General features: G+C 42.0%; 3 protein-coding genes across 13 annotated transcripts in view; 1 reads left to right on the plus strand and 2 right to left on the minus strand.

Annotated features, from left to right (window-relative positions):
• Nucleotides 1-706: 706 nt before the first annotated feature.
• LOC311011241 (uncharacterized protein) lies at nt 707-1,769 on the plus strand (the record flags this gene model as incomplete). Its single annotated transcript, XM_084006068.1, has 2 exons — nt 707-984; nt 1,100-1,769. Exons 1-2 carry the CDS (start codon nt 905-907, stop codon nt 1,767-1,769), a joined length of 750 nt encoding a protein of 249 aa, XP_083862194.1. The 5' UTR covers nt 707-904.
• Nucleotides 1,123-11,500, minus strand: zfp91 (ZFP91 zinc finger protein, atypical E3 ubiquitin ligase). Of its 3 annotated transcripts, none has more exons than XM_084006064.1 (12): nt 10,685-11,500; nt 10,349-10,386; nt 10,096-10,212; nt 9,182-9,218; nt 8,371-8,481; nt 8,189-8,281; nt 7,910-8,089; nt 6,931-6,981; nt 5,754-5,832; nt 4,395-4,509; nt 4,181-4,280; nt 1,123-4,072 (listed from the first exon to the last, which is right to left on the minus strand). In XM_084006064.1, the coding sequence occupies exons 1-12, from the start codon at nt 11,089-11,091 to the stop codon at nt 3,094-3,096; spliced, it is 2,307 nt and encodes a 768-aa protein (XP_083862190.1). In that variant the 5' UTR covers nt 11,092-11,500; the 3' UTR covers nt 1,123-3,093. The 3 variants fall into 3 exon arrangements, with proteins under 3 accessions (XP_083862190.1, XP_083862189.1, XP_083862191.1); XM_084006063.1 differs by having other exon boundaries at nt 9,182-9,221; XM_084006065.1 differs by having other exon boundaries at nt 9,182-9,221; nt 11,376-11,471.
• Nucleotides 11,501-13,126: 1,626 nt separating this feature from the next.
• Nucleotides 13,127-25,443, minus strand: part of rbm47 (RNA binding motif protein 47) — a 34,896-nt gene continuing 22,579 nt past the window's right edge. For 4 of the 9 annotated variants that reach the window (XM_084005395.1, XM_084005393.1, XM_084005394.1 and 1 more), the window contains 6 exons: nt 21,931-22,798; nt 21,487-21,814; nt 21,039-21,062; nt 20,289-20,498; nt 18,098-18,288; nt 13,127-17,244 (listed from right to left, as the gene is read on the minus strand). In XM_084005395.1, coding sequence (XP_083861521.1) covers nt 16,993-17,244; nt 18,098-18,288; nt 20,289-20,498; nt 21,039-21,062; nt 21,487-21,814; nt 21,931-22,767 — 1,842 coding nt within the window. In that variant the 5' untranslated portion in view covers nt 22,768-22,798 and the 3' untranslated portion in view covers nt 13,127-16,992. The remainder of the gene's footprint in view (nt 17,245-18,097; nt 18,289-20,288; nt 20,499-21,038; nt 21,063-21,486; nt 21,815-21,930; nt 22,799-25,443) is intronic. The other 5 variants (XM_084005397.1, XM_084005399.1, XM_084005398.1 and 2 more) reach the window with 5 other exon arrangements.

Below are 25,443 nucleotides of genomic sequence, written 5' to 3' on the forward strand. Positions count from 1 at the left end.
AAATATTCCTTGTTATTATTTGTCAATTACAACATTCTGTGCTCTGTTATGTTCACATTATTCAGATACCTTTAAAATAAATATTTTAAACTTGTCAAAACAAATATCGAACATTTATGGCCACATTAAAGCTCCACATTACAGATGTGAATGGGTTCATTAAACCGACTTAATATCCTACGTGTTGTCGAGGCTACATGTTAATGTCGAAGATTTTAAACCAGTTTCTGAAAATGTAAAAAGTGTTAAATAGAAAAAAACAAGTCATTTTAAACAATAATAATAAATAAAGCCAGCTGATATGTAAAATTTAATAAAAGTAACTCATAACATCCTTGTAACAACCAAATCTGGATTTTGGAAAATATGTTTTATTAAAAACACCTAAAAAGGGATTATTTTTACTTTATATTTCGAGTACACTTCAGAGCCTGTACTTTTTAACTTGAGTAAAGAAGTTGAATCAGTACTTGTACTTTTACCAGTCTTTTTGAACAAAGGTCTGTACTTTTACTGTTAGCCAGTAATATATTCTACATACATTATAAAAACTATAGATTATACTACACTCATCCCTGTACATAGAAAATATTTTGTGTTTTCGGTACTATGAGTTCATCTGTCGAAGTTTGTGGGCTGGCAATGATTTATGGATGCAATCCCACGCCGGTGCTGCAGGTGTCAGTGCAGGCAGCACAATGTAAACACCTAGCAACGGCTAAATGGCAGCAGCTAACGTTACACCTTAAATTATTGTTTTAATATATATAGAATCTTTACCTGTTGTATTATTTTATTGAATGTAACCGTTTACTTTGAGATTCTAGCTGAGCATGAACAGTTTCGGCGTGCTTGAAAGATAGACACCAAGCTAACCGAGCTAGCTTAGGCTGATTTTAAAATCATGAACTCTCTGGTTGGCTACGGAGTGTCCTCGGAGTCCGACAGCGACGGAAATGTAGAGGATAATAACGGTGGAGTTGGGTGAGCATTCAGTTAAACACCTGTAGCACAAAACTGTCAGATGATTGTCGATAATATGACTAGCCTACATGGACTGTTAATGCCCCCGTCTCTCTGCACATTTTCTATCTTCAAGTTCTGTTAAGGAGATGAGTGGCGAGGCGCCAGCTGTCAAAACTACCCGCAACTTTCTGCTGGAGTCTGGTTCAACTTCCAGTGACTCGGAACCAGAGGAAGAGGACCCTGAGCCCTCTTCATCACCATCACATCCCCACAAACTGGTGTCTTCTGCCAGCTGCCAGCCCAGCCTGCCTGCTCCCTCCCCGGGTCCCCTACCCTCCAACAAACTACCTCCACCTTCTCTGCACGCCTGTTTCGACAGCAGTGTGTTCGCCAACCCTTTCAAGGCTCAGGCAGACCAGAAGCTCAGCGCCCTGCAGAAACATGTCCCCCTCACAATGCAGGCCAAACCCTCCCACATAGGAGGCAGAAAGATGTGCGTGTCATACAGGAAAGACGGGCGGTGCAGGTTTGGGATCAAATGCAAGTTTGCTCACGACAGTGACCTCCAGACCGACGCCGAGGGTCATCCGACCGCGGGTGAAGAAACACCCGTGTCGGACCAAGCCGAGTCCCATGCAGGTGCAGGATCGCAGAACCTCCACCAGGGGGCAAAAGAGGAAGAGTCGGGAAGGCAGCAATTTAAGAAGAGGAAGGTTGGACTGAGCAACACCTTGATTCCTCCTAAACGAGCTATGAAGCGGTTTGTCACGCAGAGGGACAGAGAACAGATCAATATGTCCTGAAGGATGTTTTCTGAGTCATCATCAAAGCAATAGTTTCTCTCAGTGTGTATATGTTGTAGTGTGCACTGTGCATGTTAGTGACTCAAGCATACAGGTACATTACATCTGGCAGACAGGTTTGTCCAAAGCAGTTTGCATCTTTATTCCACACAATGAACCATTTTGTGGTTCTTGGTCAAGGAGGTTGTTACATGTGAACAGGAGCAGCTGGGGATCGAACCGCCAGCCTTACCATTGGTTGACCCCATCAAACCAACTCAACTATATGCTTGGGTTTGTGTTATCTGTGTTAATTACTGTCAGTGAATACACTTTTGCATAAATGTTAAGACATTTATTTTCATCTTATTAAAAGAAAGAAAGAAAAGAGTTGTTGTGTTTGCTCTACCACACAAACAAAATCACAAATCAGTGAGGTGCAGGTTTAGTATCCACATCTGCTCCAAGGTTTCTACATAACTTTGCTTGTGAAATTAAATTACACTTCAAAGGTTATTGGCAAAAACTTGAGTGCAGCAGTTAAATTCAGTGAATGCTTGCTGTTATTTTATGGGTTCAGGTCACCTTTTGGCTGCCTATAATGGCCAAGGACTTTTGTGAGTATTATATACATTATATGGGTCATTATTCCTTCATTATCTACCAACGGCCAAGCTCAACAACAGGTTTAATGACAAAATACCTGAAATCTGCATATTTTGTGACTTTACATGACTGTTAAACATGTTTTTTTTTTTTTGTCCATTTATTTTCAGGTTTTGAAAGTTTGACTTTGTCAATTAACATAGTTTTCCTGTTTTCTTTTTCTTTTAACCTCACCAAATAAAGACTCTACAGTAGACCTGGACACTAAATGAAATAAAAATAGCTGCCTATTCATTTAAACAGAATTAACTCATCCCATACATATTGGGGTCTAATTGTAGCTTCCTAATGTGCATTTTGTCTTATTTTATAATATAAATAGAGCTGATTTATTCCATTAGGAACCTTTACGCCACACACTAGGTGTATGCTGCATATTACTAAGAGGTATGCTATATTATTGAATAATAGCAACAACTTTGCAACATAACCTCATAATTTAACACTCACATAAAAGGCTAGTTAAGTTTACAGGACTTATGTACAAAGGCAACAACTTACACATACAGAAACATACATATCTTTCCCTGATAAAGATATTCTAAAAAGCTACCAAATGTGACAATGAGTGAATAGTACCTAATATATTGGTGATCCTACATTTACCCTCAAAATGCAATATATCAGGTCACTGATGACAATCTGCCTATTTTCTGTTTTGTGCGCTCTATCCTTTGTTTTACATGAGGGTCTGCTGCAGATGTCTGTCAGTGCTGTCCGACAGAACGTCCCTGTGTCCCGTCTGCTCCCACACCACATCGTCCTCCCCCATGACTTCTGTCTGCACAAGGGAGCTGGCTGACGGAGAGGGAGACGACAGCACTGGATTGTCCAGAATAAAGTTGTCCCCATTGGTAGAGGCTGGGTCCTGGGACTGGGGCTGGGACGGGGACAAGAGAGGAGAGCTCAGGGTCTGGAGCTGCTGAGAGGTCGCTAAAATGGGAATCTGCTGAATGTGGGTCTGAGACTGGCTGACTGGCTGGAAGGTCATCTGAAGGATTTGTGTCTGTCCCTGGCTCTGTTGCTGGGAGGAGTAGGACTGAAGAGGATGCAGCTGGGGTTGGTGCTGGGTCACCACTGAGCCAGAGTGGAGGGTCAGTTGTTGGATCTGGGGCTGCTGTGGCTGCTGAGCAGCCTGCACAAACTGGACTGGCATCTGGAGCTGGAGATGAGTCTGCTGCTGGTGGTCAGCTGGCGAAGGAGGGTCGATTGGGGACAGGGCAATCGTCACTGGCACCTGGATGGTGTGAAGGCTCTGGTCTTGTCCCAGTAAAACCACCTGGTGACTCACTTGTTGGGTCACATGACCCATCTGGGACACCTGAGCAACTTGACCCTCATGGCTCAGCTGGTCCACATGCCCGCCCTGCCCCATTTGGCTCACATCCAGGCTGGTGACCTCTGCTTGCATGGGGTTTCCTGGCAGCTCCAGCAGGGAGGCAGGGGTTGTGATGAGGGCACCAGCATTGGCTGCCAGAGCCTCAGCAATTAGCACCTCTGGGTGACTCTTAGCTTTATGGGCCACCACACAGTCCTTCTTCTCAAACTTCTTGCCACAAATGGAGCAGGCAAACTGGTAGGTGGCGTCAGCATCGTGCTTCTTCATGTGCCAGTTGAGAGATGCCTTCTGACGACACGTGAAGCCACAGATTTCACACCTACGGGCAACAATCGGGAGAAAATGCATGAAAACACATGCTTTTGTAAAATATAAATGCATGAAGGAAGAAAGCAAATGAGTGATGACTGAATGGAGAAGTACTAACTGCAGGGGTTTCTCTCCGGTGTGAATCATGCGGTGCACGGCCAGGTTGTGGGAGCTCTTGAAGGCACGAGCACAGAACTCACAGATGTAGTCCCTCTGGTCTAGAACAGTAAGAGTCACATATAGATGCGTTCTTCACAGACTTCCATCATCAATTAGAACAAGAAGTGGTCGGCACAGATCAAACCCGTTTTATGAATATGCTGCAGGTGTACCTGTGTGGTGCTTTGCATGACGCAGAAGCTGCTTCTGTAGTCGGAAAAGCCTCCCACAAGAAGGGTGAGGACAGACGTACTTCTTCTTGAGTAAGTGCTGGTACTTTATATGGTGCTGGTGAGCAGAAGAAAAAGAAACATGTTAAAACAGATCAACATTCAGAGGAGGATGGAGGAGCTGGAAGTAGGCATGGGACGAAATCAAAATGCATTTCTAGTCTTTTCGACTGCTCAAGGGCTTGACACCATATTCAGTCTACATTTACCCATTCACACTAATGATACACTGATGGCAGAGGAGTTGTGGGTTCAGTATCTTGCCCAAGGACACTTCGGCATGCGGAATGGAGGAGCAGGGAATTGAACCCCAGATCTTCTGATTGGAGGATGACTCGCTTATAAATTAATGAACATGAGCATTTGGGCAAGTACCACTTTATAGCCTAAGTGTTAGTGTCAATGGTTTAAAGACCCTATTAAAGTTTAAAAGATGACGTACGTTAGTGTGTTCACAGTTTGGCAACGGAAGTACGGCGGAGAGCAAAAGCTTGTCAAGCAATGAAAGAACATCAACCACCAACGATCAACTAAACAAATTGACTTTCCAGATCTCTGTAGTATTAGTAAGTTGGTAGAATACGTAGCCCACTATTTAGTGGCCACATATCTACATGTATTTGTTGTGTAACGTTACACCAGCAAGACATTACGAACGTCGAGGTCACGAGATGATCAACTCCGTTATCTCTGTCGGACTCCAGGATGGAGACTCAGAGCTTTGACTTTATTGAGTTTAAAAATGGCTGCTACAAGCAGTCCCTTTATAGATGCAGCCGGTGTTTGGGTTTAACCAGTGACCGTGTTAACTGGTGACTCTCAGGTTGCTTGTAGGGACGTCAGCTGTTGAAAACACTAACAGAACTTGTCGGTGTCCTCTTAAAGGCTCTGTGAGCAACCATTTACGTAAGTGAATACGAGCAACCAGCAACACATTCGGCTGAAAGTCACCAGTCAACACGGCGACTTGATGAACTGAAACACCTGTTGCTCTGAAACGGTCGTGATCCTGTCTTGATTCTGGAGAAGTCGAGTCTGTTAAATGTTTGGTTGGATATGAACGTTTGGATCGACATTCAAACAATCAGACATTTTGATGTCGGTAACAGATTTAATTCAATGCTCAAAGCTTGTGACTCGTCTGAATGGCTGAGGCAGAACGCCACGTCCGTTGCCAACAAGAATACATATTTTTCATGACATCAGCTGTAAACGGGTCTATAGCAAAGATTTGCTATACTTAAAGTGCAGCAGCTGTAAGAGACGGAGCCTCGGTAGGATGGTGTGGTTGCTGAAACAGACCTGTAGGTAGCGAGGATGAGCCAGGACGGTGCCACATCCTTCCATTTCACAGCGGACATACTGCACTGGCGGCTTCTTCCTGTGTGAGGGAAGCATATCACAACGCAATGTCATAGTGATGAAACAAAGTATTCACATCTGGGAAAAGCAAACAGAAAATGTGTGTTCTCACAAAAACGTGTTATTAACAACCCGGTCAAATGTGAATCATTAAAAAAAATGTGCAAGTATGTAAAACGATGTTTCATAATCATGAAAGAATATTAAAAAGTGTTCCAGTCTCTGAAATGCTGGGAACACATCTGCTCAATGGACAGATCATCAGTCCTCTAACTTCCTGTTAAGCCCCATAATAATTTAAATGGGGATGGAGACGATCCAAATGTTATTGTACTTGAGTTGGGTGATCTTCTCTAAACTTGCATCATGCTATCACATGCTTATAGATTGCCTATTCCCGACGCAATCGCTGGGTTCTGACTAGCTGCCCGTCTGTCAGCAGCTCCTCATTGGACAGCGGCTGCTAACCTGCCTTCAACAGGCTGACTGACATTCACTGAACCAAAATTGTGTTCATGTCTTTTAAAGGCTAAACGTCAACAAATATGGATTAAAGCAGATACTTCATCAGATAAAATCATGTGAATTATGGAAGTTATCACATCTATCTTTTTGCGATACTTTTGGACTGAGATAATTACGCTTTGCTCATGGTGTGTCTTTGAGAGCGAGGAATACAAGGTGAACTACTGCACACAATGTTCTTAATAATATTTCAAATATTAACGTTATGAACGAAGCTCCACAGCATTCAACTTTATTAGTCACGGCCAGGGTGAGGGCGTACGCACCCTTATGTCGGTTTCGCAGGGGGCCGTTTTTATGTGGGGCATGCAGCTGTGATTAATGTCATTATAATAATATTAATAATAAGAATCCTGAACGTCTTTTCACATGTTTACAGCAATTATTCCCAAACACGTTAAATTTCTTTAGAAACATATTTTTTAGTTTACCCAGAATTGAAATGGATCTCAGAATCCTCATTGATATCTCACATATCCACATTCGTTGCTCACTATGTCAAACTTCAATCACTACTGTACATTTTATTTTTGGATGATTCAGTCGCAATAAAGTTTGGATTATGATGACCTAAAACAGACGTCAAACTCACCTTCTCTTTGGCAGCCGTGGGGTTTTATCGTCTTTTTTCCGTCGGCCCCTCCTAACACAGAAGGAAAATAACGTCACCCAGAGTGAAGCTGTATTCACTGTGAATAGCAAGCCACATATGGCCTGGTTTACTACGGCAGTATGCACCCAAACCAAACAACCTTGTTGTACATTTAATTACAATGAACAGATCAAAAATGACATCTAAGTAACGACATAATGACGACGATTAGAAAACTGTCAGAAGTCATGGTTTTTTAAAGCTGGGGTATGTAATGTTGGAAAGCTAGCAGGAGAGCTAGCAAGATTTGAAAATAGCACCTCCTGCCTCCTCTAAGTCCCCCCCCCCCCCCCCCCCCCCTCCCGTCAGTGAGTCCGTCCAAGCTGATTCTTCCGGCATCAGCGAGGCGTGAAGGCTGTGCACTCACGCTTAGGCGGGGAGGGCGGGTGCAGAACTAGACATGAAGGCATCGGATTGGTTTTTTACTCCGACCAATCCGCGCCCTTCGGTGCAAGGGGCACAGATTGGTTGTTTGTTTTCTCAGTCCCATGGCGGCCACAGAGCTCTTTATTTCCGTTCCTTTTCCTGATGACGTAATGTACTGATCCCTCTGAAATTAGACGGGACATTTCACCCAGTATAACAAAAAGTGCTTCTGAACAGGATTACATACCCCATCTTTAAGTCTGTCTGCAAGACGAAACGCAAATAACTTTTGAAATGCTTGTTTTCTGAATTGCGTTGGGTTCGATCAGAGCTAGGCTATGCTAATGTAGCTGCTACATTAGCACTTAAAATACCGTTGAAATACTCAATTTGAGCGATAAAAAAAAAGTGCCTCATTTACGCCTTTTTTGCGCTGCCTGAGGACTCCATCCTTTCATCTTTGCATTGGCTTAACATGCAATACACTCATAAGACATACATGTGAATCCGTCCTATTGATAACTGGACACAGATCCACTGATATTGCACTTACTTCCTGGGTCCGTCCGGGTCCTCCACGACTTCTTCCTCTGGCTTTACTTCCTCCTCCAAACTCTCCAAGTTGTCTGAACCTTCTATCTTAATCTCAGCAATTTCCTTTTCTTTCTTCAGTGCCTTCTCTTTCTTCTCCTTCTGCCTCAGAGGCGCTCTGCGCTTTGGTTTAGGGGCTTCCCTAAACATAAAAAAACAAAACACAGAACTGTCCAGTCATTGAACAAAAATGTAATAAATCTGATGCCTATGACTCATTTTGTCAGACTGATATACACACCGTTCAGCCTTCGGGTCGTAGCTCTGGTCATTAAGGTCGTCTGTAAAAGGAAGATCTTCCTCACTGCTGAGACCTTCTTCTTCCTCTGCGCCACTGAAACCAAAACAACAAATCACTCGAAACAGAATCCCCCAATTTCCGTCTCCACAGGGTCATGTCAATGCGCTGTGAGACAAGTGTACCTCCGACTCTGTGGCCGGTAGCTGAGCTCGTTTGGGTCATCTCCAAATGGAGGGTCTTCATCATCCAAGACTGGTTCAGCAACATCCCCGCTGCCCTCCCCTTTCTTTTCACTGAGATGACAAAAAGTGTGAAACACAGCAGCCATCAAAACACCAACATACCACACAGTTTACCTGCTACTTGCCTGTTGGCTGTATTGTACCTAATATCCAGTAAATATCACAATATAAAACTTTTGTGTTTTCTGTTTAAAAGTCCTACTCATCCATATGTTAATAGTTCTGTCTCCAGTCTGAACTGGATCAACAGCTGTTCCTGGTTTGTTAACACGACGTAACGCTTGCTGTTAGGACTCGCCGTCTCTCTGTGGATGAGGTCTCTGACATCATACGGTCGTTGTTTTCCATGGGATTATTGCAAAAAATAAGCTCTTTATATAAGTTTGTTATACTTGCCCATTTTGTACAGCAAGATATTATTCACAAATGAACACCTCTCTTATGATCTTTGAAGCATAAACGCAATCACCAGAAGTACAAAGCTAATATTGGGCTATAAACAAACTACAGCACAGCCATATGAGAGTAAGCATACACAACGAGGCTGTCAAGGCGGACTAGTTGATGCCTGTTGACAGCTTGCTGTCTAATTTAGCCCCATATTATAAGACACGTAAAAAGCTTAAAAACTCACAAGAGTGAGCAAAACATCAACATCTCTTGAGTTAACCCCAGATCTAATTTCAGGCATTTCTGGGTTACTCTTTCCTGCAGCACTATTATGTTTAACCAGTGGGATGACAATACTCACATTTCAAAGTTGTCTTCATCTTTTCCCTCTCCTTCCACTGCTTCATGACACACAGAGAAAGAAAGACACCACACAGTTGGGAAAGGCAACAAAAGGACTTTAGCCTCTTGAACCTTCAATTGTACATACATGTACACATTTGCTCAAGTGACTCAAAATAGGAAAAGGCATGAAAATGTCTTTTAACTTTGACTTTTAAAGACTGCCCATACTCCCAGACGCAGTGGTGCGGGATAAGCAGGTTTACACTCAACGTGTTGTTGGTTACAAACAAACTACTCTATGAAGAAGCAAGAAGTCAACATGTTCCTGAAAGAACGCTATAGACAAACATGGTAATCCTATATAATAACCGTAAACTAATTTCCCTTCTCAAATATTAATAGATAAACGTTATTACCTAAATACAATCCAGTCAGAGGGTTGAATATCCTGTAAACAATATAATTGGCAATAGATTGTATACTCAAATGTATATTTTTCAGCTCTCTCGTCTTTTTCTGAAATCCTGAGACATTAATATTACAAATCAATTCATTATTATACTTCTTAATCTAAGTTATTTGCTTTTATCAGTATTTGTGGCAGTCAAGTCTGAAAATGCATGTCTGCAGTGAGGGCCTTTTATACAAAAACTGTGGTGCAAAATACATGAAATTCTTGGCTCATGCCAGGGACAAAAGCATGAACCTGGTTTATGTAATTTATCGGAAGTAGAAGGGAGGGACAAAGAGAGGACTGCACCCAGATGTGTAACTCAAAAGACAGCACTGATCCCGTTAGTTACACTGAATATCCATAATCACAACCCTTCCATATCAACTTAATAGCTTCAGCGCATCTGTATAATCTGATTTGTGAATTACAAGCCCACACATTGAACCACTGTAGCTCGCTGTCAACAGGTTGCTCACCAGCTGGATTCTCTATTCCAGGTTCGGTCTTACACACAGGCTTGGCAGAGCCGCGGATGGCCCTGCCAGACGGGGGCTTGGCACGAGTCTGGGCTGGGGGGCGTCTGGAGGGGAGAGCTGGATTGAGGGAACAGAAGCATGCCATCAAATGTACTGTATGCCATGCAGCACAACCACACAAACAAGCCAGCTGTTTGCAATCCACTAGCATGGTGATGCAAATGTAGATTTATTCCAACATGTCTCTGATTACCTTGGGGGTCTGTAGCAGGTTTATTGGGGTCCTCTGAGCTGCAAGGAAGAAGAAACACTGAGATCTGACATTTCATCAATTGATCATATTTCTAATATAGCAGTGCATTTTAAAGTATTTGAACTGAATAAAAAAAAGTTTGCCAATTTGTAGAGCCAGGTAAGTTTTACTCCACCCTCCCCAGGCAGAGCTGCAGAAAGGGGGACGAGCTGTGCTGAAGGCGTGCTTCTTCTGACAGGGACTGACCCCGCAGACATAAACACACGTTTCAAGACTGGAAAGGCTCATTATAACACCAAATGTGGTTGTCTGTCAGCTATGAGCGTTCAAACGTACTCTGTCCCTTGAAGGCTGTCACCTGCGACCCCCCCTCCAGCCTCGGCAGAACCCGCACAGTCAGAATTTTTCTTCCGCCTCGAGTTGCAAACTTTCCTCCGCTTACTGGCCCCGGCGTCCGGGCTCGGTTCGTCTTCGTCGCTCTTTGTGTCCTTCAGCCACGCCGGTACTGCCCTCGTCGACCGGTCTCTTAAAACCCGTCCTGAGCTAAGTGTGCTCGATGCTGCTCCGTTAACGTCTGTTGATGAAGCGGAGACGCCGGACCTCGGGCGGCACGCTCCGCGCTCCCTGAGCCCCCTGCGCGGTGTACCGGTCGCACTAGTGACCGGGGTCTCGTCTGCGGCCTTGTCCTCCGCCGACTCTTCACCTTTATTTTCACCCCCGGTTCGGTCGCCCGCCGGTTCCATCACCGCGACGACACTTCAGCCTACTTCCAAGTCAAGCAGGTTTAGTCGCAATTTGCGCAACAACGAACAACATCTGGTTTAAAGACGTTTGTTTTGATGGCAAGCGGCCTTTATCCGACCCTGGGACATTTTCTCTCAATGCCTTGGATTCGTCGCAAATTGAATGCATATATTTATTGATTAGGAATTGAAAACTTTTCTTAATTATCTATTCTGCTATAAACCAATATCATTTTAAAGAAGCAGACACTATTTTCGCGTTCTTAAAGCTATAGTAAACCTACTTCTTCGCCCGGGCCTGGTGCACAACCATTTTGTGCGCTTTGTTGCGTCTCCTTTAAGCCAAATATAAACTGAGGTTACATTCAGGAGCGGCACGGCATTTTAGCAGCTGTACAAATCATCTGGATTTCCCTCTGCCGGTTGTACACCCAGTCAGTCTAGCTGCATTGTTTATACATCTATAAAGAAAGCAGCAGGCGTGCAAAAGCATCGCGTACACGGCTGTCTGCCGGCGCATCATGGGAACTGTAGTATAAGTTTGATCACACATTGATATTTGTAATACATTTTGTGCTTTTTATCACTTTAGGGTACAGAATAGGTATATAATATCCTGCATATGATTAGACATGTATTTAAATGCAACAAATATTATACATATACTATGTTTATACTATGTTTTTTTAACCTTTATGTATCCAGGATAGTCTATTGAGATTCAAAATCAATTTAACACACATTATTCCATACACATATTCAATTTCTGTACTAAATAGATGAATAAATTACAAAATTCGACTTAATACTGTATGATTAATGTCTTCCTCCTGCATATGTTGAATTCATACTTTAACGGCAAGAAATACTAAATGTGATATGTTTCCTACAATATCCTGCATTGATGACTGTGGAGCTAACATGGCTGCCGGTGAAAACCTGCTCTGTACAGCTCTGCTGCAGGCTGATCTGATGAGGTGCGTTTACCACCAGATGGCAATATTGTCCTAAATGTATAACTTCAATCTGACACTAAAGTTTTTTTTAAGTCGCTTTAAAATCCTTCTCTGGGCATTGGCCAGTGTGATAAAATAGTAGGTACTGTTGATGTGTTTATCAAGGCAGTAGGTTTGAGATAATATTGCCTCTTGTCTAAAGGGTTTTTATTAAACATACACTGATCATGAATGCTCTGCTAACGGGGAGAACAAAACCACAAAATTAGGTTCAGATGCCATTAAATACTAGTATAATTATTCATATTTATACCAATAACAATATGTCTTCTTATTCTACTGCACTGTTATGTGGAGGAGTAACCATGTGTCATGCTTTATGAGTTAGATATTTTCATGACCACTGAGTGAACATTAAGTATTTCACTATTCTCTGATTATTACCGAATCACATGCTTGTTATAACAAGTCATGAATGGTTAACACCACAGTTTATTGGGTGAAATAGCAAGTTGATCTTTGCACACATCAGCAGAGAAGCTAAGTGCACGCCCTATCTATTTCTTGGTATCCAACTGTTGCTGCTTTAAAAATAAGATTAGTAGCGTCGATACTGTATCAACAGTTCAGAAGGTTGTTTTGTTTTTTTCTTGTAACCTTTCACCACATTTTACTGCTATAAAACAACTGGCTGAAAGGCACTCCATGTACCTGATTGCCCCCCTGCACACATTGTACTGCATGATGAAGGCTACTAATGTTCTTGAATGCCTCCCTGAACTCCTCACCTGGGTACAACATGTTTCTAGAGTAAAGTTGACCCGCCAGAGGAGTTTATGAAACATTCTCCAAACACTGTGCCCTCTATCCTCTCCACCATTGCTTAATAGCAGCTGATGTATAAGGTCAGCGATGGGTTTCCATTCACAGAGATCAGAGTCAAAGTCCTCTGCATGCAGACTTTTCAAGAAGCGTCTGGAGCTTCCCTGTTATGCAGTTAATCAAAAACTAGCAGACATGGTTCTGTGCCTTTGAACAAAGGGAGATATGTAGACCAAAAAATGAATGACAGCATTGCATCCTTTTTGAAAATGCTTTATTTATCTACTTTTATCACTATAAATATAACAATAAAGAACAAGCGGTTTTTTTTTTTAAACAAACCTTCAGATAGAAAACAGTCTGCATAAGTCTACAAAGGTATAGCAAAGGGCACATCTTGGCAATAAGGCACACACTAGGAAGAGTTTAAATGGTAGCACCTAAGTTAAACTAGGCATATGTAGGTCCACAACACTGCTGCCATAGTGTGGGACAAATGCAGGAAATAGAAAGTAAAGCAGGCATTTTGAGTGGGAGGCAGAAACAGAGGGACCTGGGATCTCTGTCATCTTAACTTATGCAGTTTGGATGGCTGTTATCAAATCAAATCAAAAAATCTGGCTTGCGGAGGTGCAACACCAACAGCTCAAAGCTCTGATGGGTCGTCACACTGCAACAGACCAGTGAACTGATGAAAAGTAGCCAAACCAGGAGGCCTTTGTGTTCCCACTCATAATACCAAATGCAGTACAAAATAGCAAACAGAATGTGACGCATAACAAAAACACATTAACCTTGAATGGTTTAAAACTATTGGACATTTTGGCAAAAAAAAAAGTTGTTTCTCTACTTTTGTTACTCTTGACTTTTTATCCCTAAACAAGGTGTAAATAAAGAAAAGAAACATGTTTTGGAATATATTATACCTTTTCTTCTTACTTCATAGACAAAACACGTAATGCATAATATATTAAATATATCCTGACTTATTGTCATTATACAAGAAAATAATAAAAGCAGTTATCAGCAGGTTGTTTACTACATCAAATCCAGTTTCAAAGGAGAGAGAAGTATCAGAATGTTTTTGACGTCTTGTACATAAAAGTTAGTCTTGATTCGGGCCGTGCACAGTGTCAAACTCATCAGGTTTTTTCTGTGTAAAATGAAATAAAAAATCGGCCGAGATGATGGAAAATTAGCAAATAAAATATTCTTGTTAAACAAAATTACAAGCCACTATACAAATGTTTTGCATTCTCTTATATAAAGATGGCTGTTGTGGAGTGTGACTTCATGGTCAGCAGCTTGCATCCGTGACATATTTGTGGGTTGTAGCATATACACGCATGGCCACTTGTGAGGTACCACTCCAGTTATTCCCAGTTCAACATTACACTTGCGTTCAACACACTGCAGTTTTAAAAAGTGCCTGCTAAACATTCACAATGGTTGTTTTTAAGCTTTACCTGAAAGGAAAAGCTGTCGCGCATACAGTGATTGAGAAAATATCCATGTGTTTTTCTTTTCACAATTAAATTCATGCTCATATTTAATATCTCTTAACCTGAAAGTCATAATCTCTTGCCTTTTATAAATACATTTAAGTGCACCTCAGTCAAGCACAGTTTGGAGGACGGGAAATAAAGAAGGCAGACATACGGAGTGTTACGTAGAAGAGACTAAAAAGCTGTTATTCAAAGTTGTGCTGGAGTGTATCATATTGTGTTGCATTGACACATTTTACACTATTCTGGAAAAATGATTCCAAATTTCTGTATTGATAGAACATTTTGTTTTTTTTTTGTCATATTTTGATATCAATTTAATGCAATACTGCCATGAAATGTATCATTTAAATGTTCAAAAGTTAAAAAAAAATATCATTGCTTAGTGATGTAATGGATTTTTAGGTTAATACAGATGACAAAACAATATTTTTGGCTGTTTCTTATGTTGAGTACAAATTTTCCATCACAAGGTACAAAGTGCTTGAGACTGGGGCAGTTCCATGTTAAGGTCAAACATGTACCACTTCCAAGGGCACATTTGAGTCCTGGAGTACTGAGATCCATTATTGTCACACTGCCCCAGTGACGAGCTTTTGGACCCACAGACTGTTTATAAGAATTGGACATAGTCATAGGCATTTTGGTTGTCGCCATCTTGGATTTGGGCAGTCACCATTTTGAACTTTTTGCAACCATGAAAGTGACCATATTTGGACTGCAGAGGAGCTACGGTTGGATCTGACAAACACAAGCAGCAAAGCAGCACCTCGAGCAGAAATATTACTGGATCTGGATCCTTCTGGACTCTGGTGTGAAGCTGTTAACAAATTTAGCTTCATAATTCAAGGTCAACTTTACAGCTAAGTGTTGAAGTCATCTTAGTAGCTATCTGCATTGGTGGCATCATGTTTCATGGTCTATTTGACTCTAGATGGACCATAATTTACTAAATGAACATCATGCTGGATTAAAGACGATGTTAAACAAGCAATTTAGACCATAAACTCATGTTTACAGTGTTTACTGAGATAATAAATCAAGTGAGAAGTAGGCTCATTTTCTCATAGACTTCCATGCAATCAGGCTTATTTTTTCGCCCCCTAATGGCCAGCAGAAATAATACAAGCTTAAGGCACTTCAGTTTTGGCTTCACTTTTCAGAACCAGAGGTTGTCCCCTGATTGGACCCCTAAAGGTAAAAATGTAGCACATTGAGACTGGGACCTATTTGTCTCACCAGAACATGATATATGAATGGAGAAAACTCCAGTGCTATGCACAGATATGAGTCTTTCCTCTTTGTGTTTTTTTGAAGGCACAGTGAAAAGCACAAGGTAGCACATACAGTATGCAGATGATGGATTGTATAGCCTTAAGTTTTTTTGGTTAGCATTGGCAAATGCAGGAGCGCTTTAAGTGGCTGAGTTCTTGTCCACATAGAAAATTGTCTCTCATTCCTGTTGATATTTGTTCACCTTTCAAGAGTCAAACAATTAAAAAACACAATAATAAAGACGAACGTAAATGAGAAAGAAAAAAAAAACATCTGTTCAGTCCCCTGTCAGCGCAGTTTCTGAGGATGGGAAACATCTCCATGTACATGGTGTCACTGCCTATCAGGCTTCTAGATAAATTATCTTGAAAAAAAAGCGTTCCAGTTCTCTTTCTCTAGTATTTGTTCCCTAAGGAATCTGACACAACAATAATATTTAGCTGGCAACTTTTTTTTCAAACCAACCAAGATATACGTTTCCAAAAGTTAAAGAGGAGAAACAAGCAAACTAATTATAAGCAGAAAACACTCAGAAACCTTCATTTTAAAACAAGCAAAACACAAATAAACTAAATAAACCAAAAATAAAGTACCAAACAGGCATGTCTGAAGCTTACACATTCAACCAACATGGACGGACGCGTCACCTACAGAATGTAGAATTGGATAAAACACTATATAAGAATTAAAGAAAACATTAATATATTCCATAAACACTTGCCTTCAGTGGTATCCTCTCATGTCAGTAGTTCCTGTTGTTTGTTTACTCATTCAATTAACTTTTTCTTTCTTTTAACCCCCATGTTTGTACAGTTTAAAAAAACAGACAGTGTATGGTCTATCTTTCCTGCTTCAGAGCACAAATATCACTCCACTAATAAGAGAAACCTACAAAGAATAAAGCCTTAAATAGTTATCTTCTCTTCATAAATACTTGAATGTACCTTCAGTGTTTCTGTTGCCATAGCAAAACGGTGGCAGGGGTCAGAGAGATGGTTGCTCTTATGAGTTAATGCTTTTTGTTGGGAGATGTTTGTTACCACATGCAGCTACAGTACAGTTTCCTCAGTAGGTGGACTGTCCTCAGTGTGTGTTAAGCAGTGATGCTGCATAATTAAGCCTGTCATATGGTTGCCATGTGTCCAGCATATACTGAAGCCAGTAGGCGGGACAGATATGACATGTCATCTCTTCTCTGTTTCTTTTCTAAACATTTGCTTCAAACAACATTAGAGATTTTGGATGTTCACAAGTTCAAGTGGCACTTCTGTATGATGGGACAGACGTAGTGGTGATGGTTCAGTCACAGGCAGGGTAACGTTGACGTGGTCTGACCCTCTGGATCAGTATGTCTGGTAGACATCGTGGATGGGCAGCTGGAAGGCTGTGGCGGGGAAGGCCTGTGGCACTGCGTAGCCAGCATATCCCCCGTATGCTGCAGCAGCCACCGCCGCGTTCTTCTGCAGAGCGGCCAGAGCGGCCGTGTTGGCAGCGTAGTTTGTGATGGGGACATATCCAGCTCCATACAGGCCGCCTGCTGTTGGGATACGCTGTACGTTGTGGGCCATGGCATAGACAGGAGTGATAGGACGGCCCTGGGAATCCAGAAAAAAGGCGAGAGCAATATTGAATAAAAGGTTTTCTAAAGTACGAAGTACATTTATTGTGCTTTCATTGAATGAATACATTCGATTGTGAGTTCTCTTGAAAAATCTGACATGATGTTCCGAGAGAGCAAATACTTAATGGAACATAACTATTTACTCCACTACATTTATTTGACACATGAAATCTGGGTGTGTGGAATTAGAAAGAAGTGAGATCATCAGACTTCTGTAATCAGCTTCTCTTTTTCTACATATAGGGTTAAATAGGTGCACAACATGACCCGGGATGTGACCATAAAGGATTAAAAAGGCATTTTCGTTTGAGGAAAATGACAGGAAAAATGATTGTTAATTTTTACAGATGAGCAAAAGAAAGCATCCTGACTGGCATGGTTTGTTCATGGCCCAGGACAGGAGGGCTCTATTAAAACCATTAATTGTACTCATCTACCAAGCATCAGAGATGTTGGTGACTTTTTTGTGCGTCAGCACACACTTCAAGTTAGAAATCTCTGAACTTCTCAGAAAATCCCCAGTGACGTCACTGTAGACAATTGAGAACATTGAGAAGCTTGTTTACGCCGTGTCTGTCAGACAGACTATCATAACAAAGACAGAAAAGCCCACTCGTGGGAGCAGATCGACCATTTGCTGGTGTTTTGAGCTTTTATCACCATATGCATTTTCTCCAACAAGTCGTCCTCCTCGCTCTATTGTTACAGCTGTCACATACAAAGTACAAAGCAAACATCGTCCGATCGGGACTATATTTTGTTGTCAAGGATGTATGACATCTTTATCAGGATGAATCACATTCTGTGAAGCATACAACAATGCACACCTGAAAGGGTGGGGGGGTAGAAACCGAAGGTAGGACGGTGGCAGCAGCAGTAGCAGTGGTGTGTTCAGGGTGTTGCATGGCCAGAGGGTTGATAAGGTGCTCCACTGCATGCACCTTCCCCTCCTCCATCAGCTTGGCTGCAGGAGCCGTGCTGAACATGGGGTACTGCCCACCCAGAGTCGGCAACGCCACTGTGCATAAAGAGACACGAGAATGAGAGCTTGGATAACAGGCGGGACACCTGCAGACAACAGGGTATGGCAGAAAGCTATTTTGCATTCACAATAGAAGAAATAATAACACCAACATGCACCCGTTCTCAAACAGAAACAAGCATACTTGAGATCTGAAGGTGAACTATGAAAAGAGTGAACAATAAACCATTGAAAGTTGGAGGAAACAAGTCAGTGAAGAAGGGAAAAATAATAAGTTACACAAGTTGGCGTTGTGATTCGGATTATGATGCTCAACTATGGATTAACCTCAATGCTCCAAGACACACACACACGCACACACACACACACACACACACACACACACACACACACACACACACACACACACACACACACACACACACACACACACACACACACACACACACACGTCATTGTTTCAGATGGACAAAAGTCTTTTCAATCTGCTGGTGATCCTGTGATTCCACACGGACTAAAACCGAGCTCCAGATTGGGGTCAAATCGTTCTAGAAGGAGCATCAAGAACTTAAAAAAATGTACCAAATACATGACATTAATATTAATGACGACTTGTTCTATATTAAAAGTTATGTTGAAGAAACAATCTGGTAGATTTAGTTACGTTTGTGTTTAGTGATACTTGAAGATGAAAGAATAATACCAGTGTTCTTATTTTTCTTTCGTTGAAGTTTCTACCTTTCATTATTCTATAGTATGAAATTTAGAATTTGGGTGATCCACCGAAATAAACATGAAGCCTTCTTTCTGTTTTAGTATCTGTTTTATCTCATGGTTTCCACTACATCAGCAGATGTGCTGCAGCCCTACATACTGTAACACTGGTATTATCCTTTAAATTATTAAAACAACAGAGAAGACACAGTAGGAAAGAAAGTCTTTAGTTTGTCCGTTTAGTTTGTATTTCATCTCCATTCTTAACTGAAGGTGTTGTCATGCTAACAAAGCTAAAGCAGCTTAATTGGGTTGACATTAAAAAATAACTTCATATTTTGAAGCAAATCATTGTGAGGTACATTGTTTCACATTCAAGATATGGTCAGCCACCTTTCAGTAAAAATTGGAGTTGAGTGCACATGTAAAAGGAGAACTGGGCCCCACATAACGACGGCTATGTTCAGACACTCAACAGCATTGCGTGAAGAAACGATAAAACCACTGCATTAGGGGGGACCAAAACACAGCTAAAATTCCTCAATAATATGCACAGTTAGGTTAACGCTACAAAACTAACACTAAGGTTTAGGTAACATAAACCAACGTAAGGTTCACTTGGATGCACGGTTTTGAACAATGATCTTTCATGGTTGAAAGTCATCCACTTTCCCGCAATAAGTTGTCTTTCTCAATATTTAATAGTACGTCACTAGCTCTGGCCGTTGCATAATTCACCTGAACGTGTCTTATTTATGTGTACACAACGAAAAAGCATCCTTATTGACATTCAATTCAATTGTTTCTGTGTTGAGTTAAAAAAAAAAAATCTGGTCCCCCACACAAAACTATACTGTAAATCGATTGCGTCTCATGACTGTTTCAGGATCTGCCATGAGACTGGTTTTGTCATGACAGAGGAAAAATGCAATGAGTTGTAAAATCCAACCACTGTGCAATCTGCACAGCCCCCCAAAATTTTTCCCTGCTTCTGTTCTTTTAAAGCAATGCTGTTTTTGGTCTGAACACCAGGTAAGAAAACATTCTGAAATGGGAGGAAAAAGGACAGAATGAGGAACAAATCATAGCAGTTACTTTCTGGTCGTGCTAGAAAGGACAGATATTGTGCCTCATGATTCTTTACTGGAAAGAGAACGGAAGTCCTTTTGTGCCTGACCATCCAGCAACGACCATAATCTTGATTTACAAAAGGTTCCTCAAACCACACAGGAGAGAGTCAGAAAATTATGAGCTGGAAGGTTAAATAAAGGCCTTTGAGATGGGCAAGGATATGGATGGATGGATATATCTATCTCACTGACTTGTGCCAGGTTTGATGCCAACTGGGTTGACGGAGGCAGCAAGCTCCAGACTGGGCATCAGCTCATAGGGCTTTTCGGGCTGCTTGGCCTTGCCTTCATGGTAGCGGCTGTAGATGCCACGGCCAGCAGAATAACCCCCCAGGTACGACCCCCGCGGTCCAGGGGTACGGTTACCTGCAGCAGCACGACCACGACCTCTCACAGTACCTGCTTAAAATACAATTAAAGTAATATGATGACAGGGGTTGTGGTTTAGGACTTGGGTTGTTGGGGCAACTTATTATAGTTGCTTACTAAAATTGGGGAAGGGCAACATGTAAGGCAAGATTTATTACGGGTTTAGAACTTCTTTGAAAGTTCCTCCCAAGATATCAGGACTGGGGTAGCAAGGAGAGTCCTTCAGCTCAATTCAAAGACAAAATCTGCTTGCGAAGTGTTGTTCCAACTTGAAATTTTCAATAATGTCTGTTTGACCTCTTGGATTTGGGAGTCCTTTGGATCCAGTTTGGCCTTTTCCCTGATCACTGCTCTGCTTAAATTAGATGCAGTTATGCAAGTTCGTGGCAGTGTGAAATGGTATTTCTAGACATTCTTAGCTTTGTTGTGATCTCTGCATATAAACCAGCATGAAATGGGAGGTGACAGCACAGCAGGAAAAGGATGGTGTTAGAAAACGTATAGTTTGTCACATGGCAAGAAAGCTCATTGTTCATTGAAGGAATAAGCAGGAATAAGGATGTGAGAGATTACCATTGTTCTGTATCATTGGGGATCCTTTGGAGAGAAAACCAAAACACAATGATTGTTGAAAGTCAAATAGATTTTCCTGTTACCACCCAGAGACCATATTTCATCAATCATAAAGTTAATGGGATTAGCATTCATTGGTCCATCACCTTTTGTCTTTGCTTTTAACAACAAGTCTCTGATTTAAAAGCCACAAACCCTCATCAAGTTAAGATTTTAAAACTTTCGTCAAAGATTAAATCATTATCATCTTAGTCATCATGACCATTTCAAAATCATTGATGGGCCATTGTTCCTACAACAGCATCTTTTGCATATCATTATGAGATCTTAGCAGTGCATTGGCCCATTGAGCTTCTGCTGCCAGCGACATGGCATGGCTTCCATGGAAACACTGTGACTTTTGCAACTGACCATCACTCATACAAAAGCAGAAAGAATGAATTCTAACCTTTGACGAAGTAGTCCCTGTTGGGTCCAATGAGGGTGTTATAGGGATAACCATAGTAGGCCAATGTGTAGGGATCACACTGGTAGACATAGTTCTGGGGAGTAGGCTCTGCAGGGGCAGAAGCTCCCTTGGAGGCCTTCTGGCGCGAGTACTGCTCTTTATCAACTGGCTTGGCGAGTGTCACCTCGATGCAGGACCCTTCCACCTCTGTGCCGTTGAGGTGGTCCATGGCCATGACAGCATCGTCCCGGGACGTAAAGTGGACGAAGGCATAGTCACGGATTTTCTTCACACGTTCTACACATCCAGGATTCCACTGGCTGAACACCTGATTGACAGCAAAATTGGGTGATTTGTTAAGAACAGTATGGCCTCTTCCTGTTAAGTATGTTTTACCCAGTAAAAGCATGCATTCTAAAACCTCTAGTAGTCATCAATTCCCACCTGTCTGATTGTTTCCTCGCTGGTCTCCATCATAAGATTCCTGACATAGAGGATCTTCACTGTCTCCATAACGTCTTCGTCCACATCAATCTCCGGCTCAGCCCAGTCCACTGCGATCTGGTGGCCCCAAAGCTGAATCCGTCCAGGCATCAACTTCCTGCGAGCCATGGCGGCTGCACGGTGCGACTCATACTCGACAAAGGCAAAGCCTCTGTTCTTCATCTTGTCAGCAGCACTGGCATAAACTATCACATCTAGAACCCCTTCTGTCACCTTGGAGACTTCCTCCAGGATCTCCTCACGCTTTTTGGTCTTGGGGATGCCGCCAATGAAAAGACGGCAGTTGTCCACAGAGGAGCAGACCCCCAGCAGTCGCCCGGGTCGCACCTCATAGTTGTTGAGCTCACGTACAGCCCGCTTGGCCTCATGTTTCTCTGTGTACATCACAAATGCGTACCCTCTGTTCTTCCCATCAAAGTCCATCATCAGCCGCATCTCATAGATGCGTCCGACAGACTCAAACACGGGGACCAATTCATCCTCATAAACGTCCCGTGGGATCTTGCCCACAAATATTTCACATCCCCTTGGTGGAGATGCAGCACTCCAACCAGGAGGAGGGCCATATTTACGCTGACCATTTTCCTGGACCATGCTATAGCCAGTGCGCTCCATCAGGGATACCAGTGCAGCCTCGTTGGGAGCACCTGCAACTCCCTCAGGGATGTTGATCTGTCCATGAAGAGAGTGATGGGAGGCACCAGCAGGTTGGGTGGGTTTTGTGGGGGCAGCGTTGTTGCTCATGGTAGAGGAGGAAGCAGGATCTTCGGCTGTCATTCTGACAAGACCATCGAATCAGATCTGGGCCCTAAAAAAGTGCAAAAAAGAGAGACGAGGATTGTAAGATTACAGTGAGTTATCACCCACAACTGCTTTTCAAGAGGGAAAAGAAACACAAGAAGGAAGGCAAATAAGAAAAACATGGCATCGAAGACCTCTTTTGTGCTTGTAAACAAAGATGACATATTTTGTGGGTGGAGCTAAACTGGAGCTAAGCAAATCTCTTGTTGCTTAAAATGTTGTACTTTGCCATCATGTCCAGGACATTCAGTACTGAGATTTGTCAAATGATTCTGTGTAATGGAGCGAAGTCCTGACAATGTTCTCATAGTGTAAAGTAAATATCACAGGTCATATCACAGGTATTATATTACATTCATGCATTCATTCATTCATTCATGCAGAAAATTAACATCATCTTTTTCTGCATTCCTATTGAGACTTTCTACGGCACAACACGACACTTTCAACTTGTTCCTGCTGTTTTTCTGCCACCACAATGCGTCTATTCAGACCGACAAGAAAAACATGACATGGCTGCTTGTTGAAACAAAATGATTATTGCAGGAACAATCTTATGTGAGATTACTGAGCTAACAAACTAACCTAGGCACATTATGACTTGGACAGAACGATTAAAATACAGCATCTATAAATCCCCAGGGCACCCTTCCCTATCAGTGCTTTTACAGCCTTGTTTTGTTGAGTTCCTAAGATCCCTTCCGACCTCTGACCCCTATCAGTGAGTATGGAGGGCTGTAAACCCTGAAACCTCCAGCTCAAGGTTCACTGAGTACAACTGGATCACATGCTCACTCACTCAGTGTGTGTGTGTGTGTGTGTGTGTCAGCAGTAAATTAGACAAGTGGGAGTTAAGCTATATGAGGAATTTTGTGTAAATATCTTGTGCTGTGACAGAAAGCTCTGCACATTAATCTATTTCACACATGAACCTGTTGCACACTCACCACAAGAGGGGGTTGGACTTTCAACCTCTTTATCATGGGTGCTACACAGTGTGTGGGTGCTGCTCTTTTCTCTGTGTGTTTATGTGTGTGTGCCACTTCATTAAGGGCTGCAGCCCTACAAGAGGAACAGAGAACAATCAGAAATCGGCTTCCCAAGCATAAACCTCTTACTCTCTTATTTTCCAACACTGCCGGCATTCAGAAAGGAAAAATCCACTGAATTTTAAATCCCCAAATCTCCATGCTGCATACAACACTAAGGCAGTCAATTACAGCAGACTACAAAGCAAACTATTAAGCAAGAAGGCCAAATTTAAAAACAACCTCTTGCTAGTTAGGCAGGTAGTGTGTGCGTGCGTCACAAGATTGCCCACACTTTGATGGAAATAGGTGAGGCAGTCAACAAAAGGAAAACGCTACTAAGCCAAGCAACCATGGTAACACACACACACACACACACTCATTTGACTTGACCCACTCTCCCACTCTCCCCCACATACACACCTGTACACTTGTTAACTCGCCCAAGGCTGGAGGGCTTAGAATTACCTGCAGAGTAGCGCACACCTCGTCCACAGAGGATCGACAATGATGCAAATCTCAGCTTGACACACGATACCAATGTTAATATATGTCTGGTTGAAGCAAGCTCTGAATTCATCCATTTACTGATATATACACAGAATGCAATGAGATCGAAATAAAGAGGAAAATAAAACCGAGAGCGGGGGAGGGCAGGATGTTGCTTCCTCCTTCTGTCTTGAGACAGTTGTTGGTTGTTGCACGGTGACTTAAGTCAAGATGACATTAGATTATATAAAGGCATTACGTTATTATGACATCCAGTTTGTAGAGACACATTTAGAGTCTGCTCTGCACGGACGCGGTTCTTATTATTAAAAGCTTTTTTATTACTTGTGTCCGCGTTGCTTTCTGTGTGCGGCCGCAGCTCGACGTGCCCTCCCTCTGCTCTTTCTATCGTGTGAAGTGCTAACATGACTCCATCTCTTATCTCTGCCTTATCTCGCCAGTCCGACGACAAAGGCAGGACAATATTCACTTTGGGAGTTCTGCTTGGTGATAAAAAAAGACGCCGTGCGACACTGTAAGGTCAACACTCACTGTATAACTTTAAGACTATTTATGGTGACTGCATGTGCTTCTTAACCCTACACTTTCGTATGCTACAGCACACTTAAGTGTACTAGTACGCAGACTAGTACATATACTTAAAGATTGTTCAAATGGAACAGCTTTTGCACTTATTATACTTTAGTTGTACAAAAGTGGTATAAGTGTGTTTAGTGTACTTGACTGCACTAGAATGGGACTATTTTTAGTACACTTAGGTACACTATAAACACACTTCTGTATTTCATACATGCTGTATATGTATTTGAACTACATTTCATGAATACAACAGCATAGCAATAGCACCATAATTTCACTTTGAGCATACTTGAAATATACTAGTAATAGTCAAGCAATGAATTTATATTAGATTACCAGCATACTCATAATCACACTTATTTATTATTATACCATATGAATACGCTTTAAGGGAAACTGGTACTGCTCAACAAATACACTTCAATATAGTCTGCTATACTTTGATAATTAAAAAGATTTTAAAAATGCAGCAAAAGCAGTAAGGAGGTCATACAACATGCAAGAGGAAATCCAGAAAAAAACGTATATGAATGTA

Source organism: Eutrigla gurnardus (assembly GCF_963514095.1).
Source record: "Eutrigla gurnardus genome assembly, chromosome: 3".
In the NCBI taxonomy this organism is placed as follows: domain Eukaryota; kingdom Metazoa; phylum Chordata; class Actinopteri; order Perciformes; family Triglidae; genus Eutrigla; species Eutrigla gurnardus.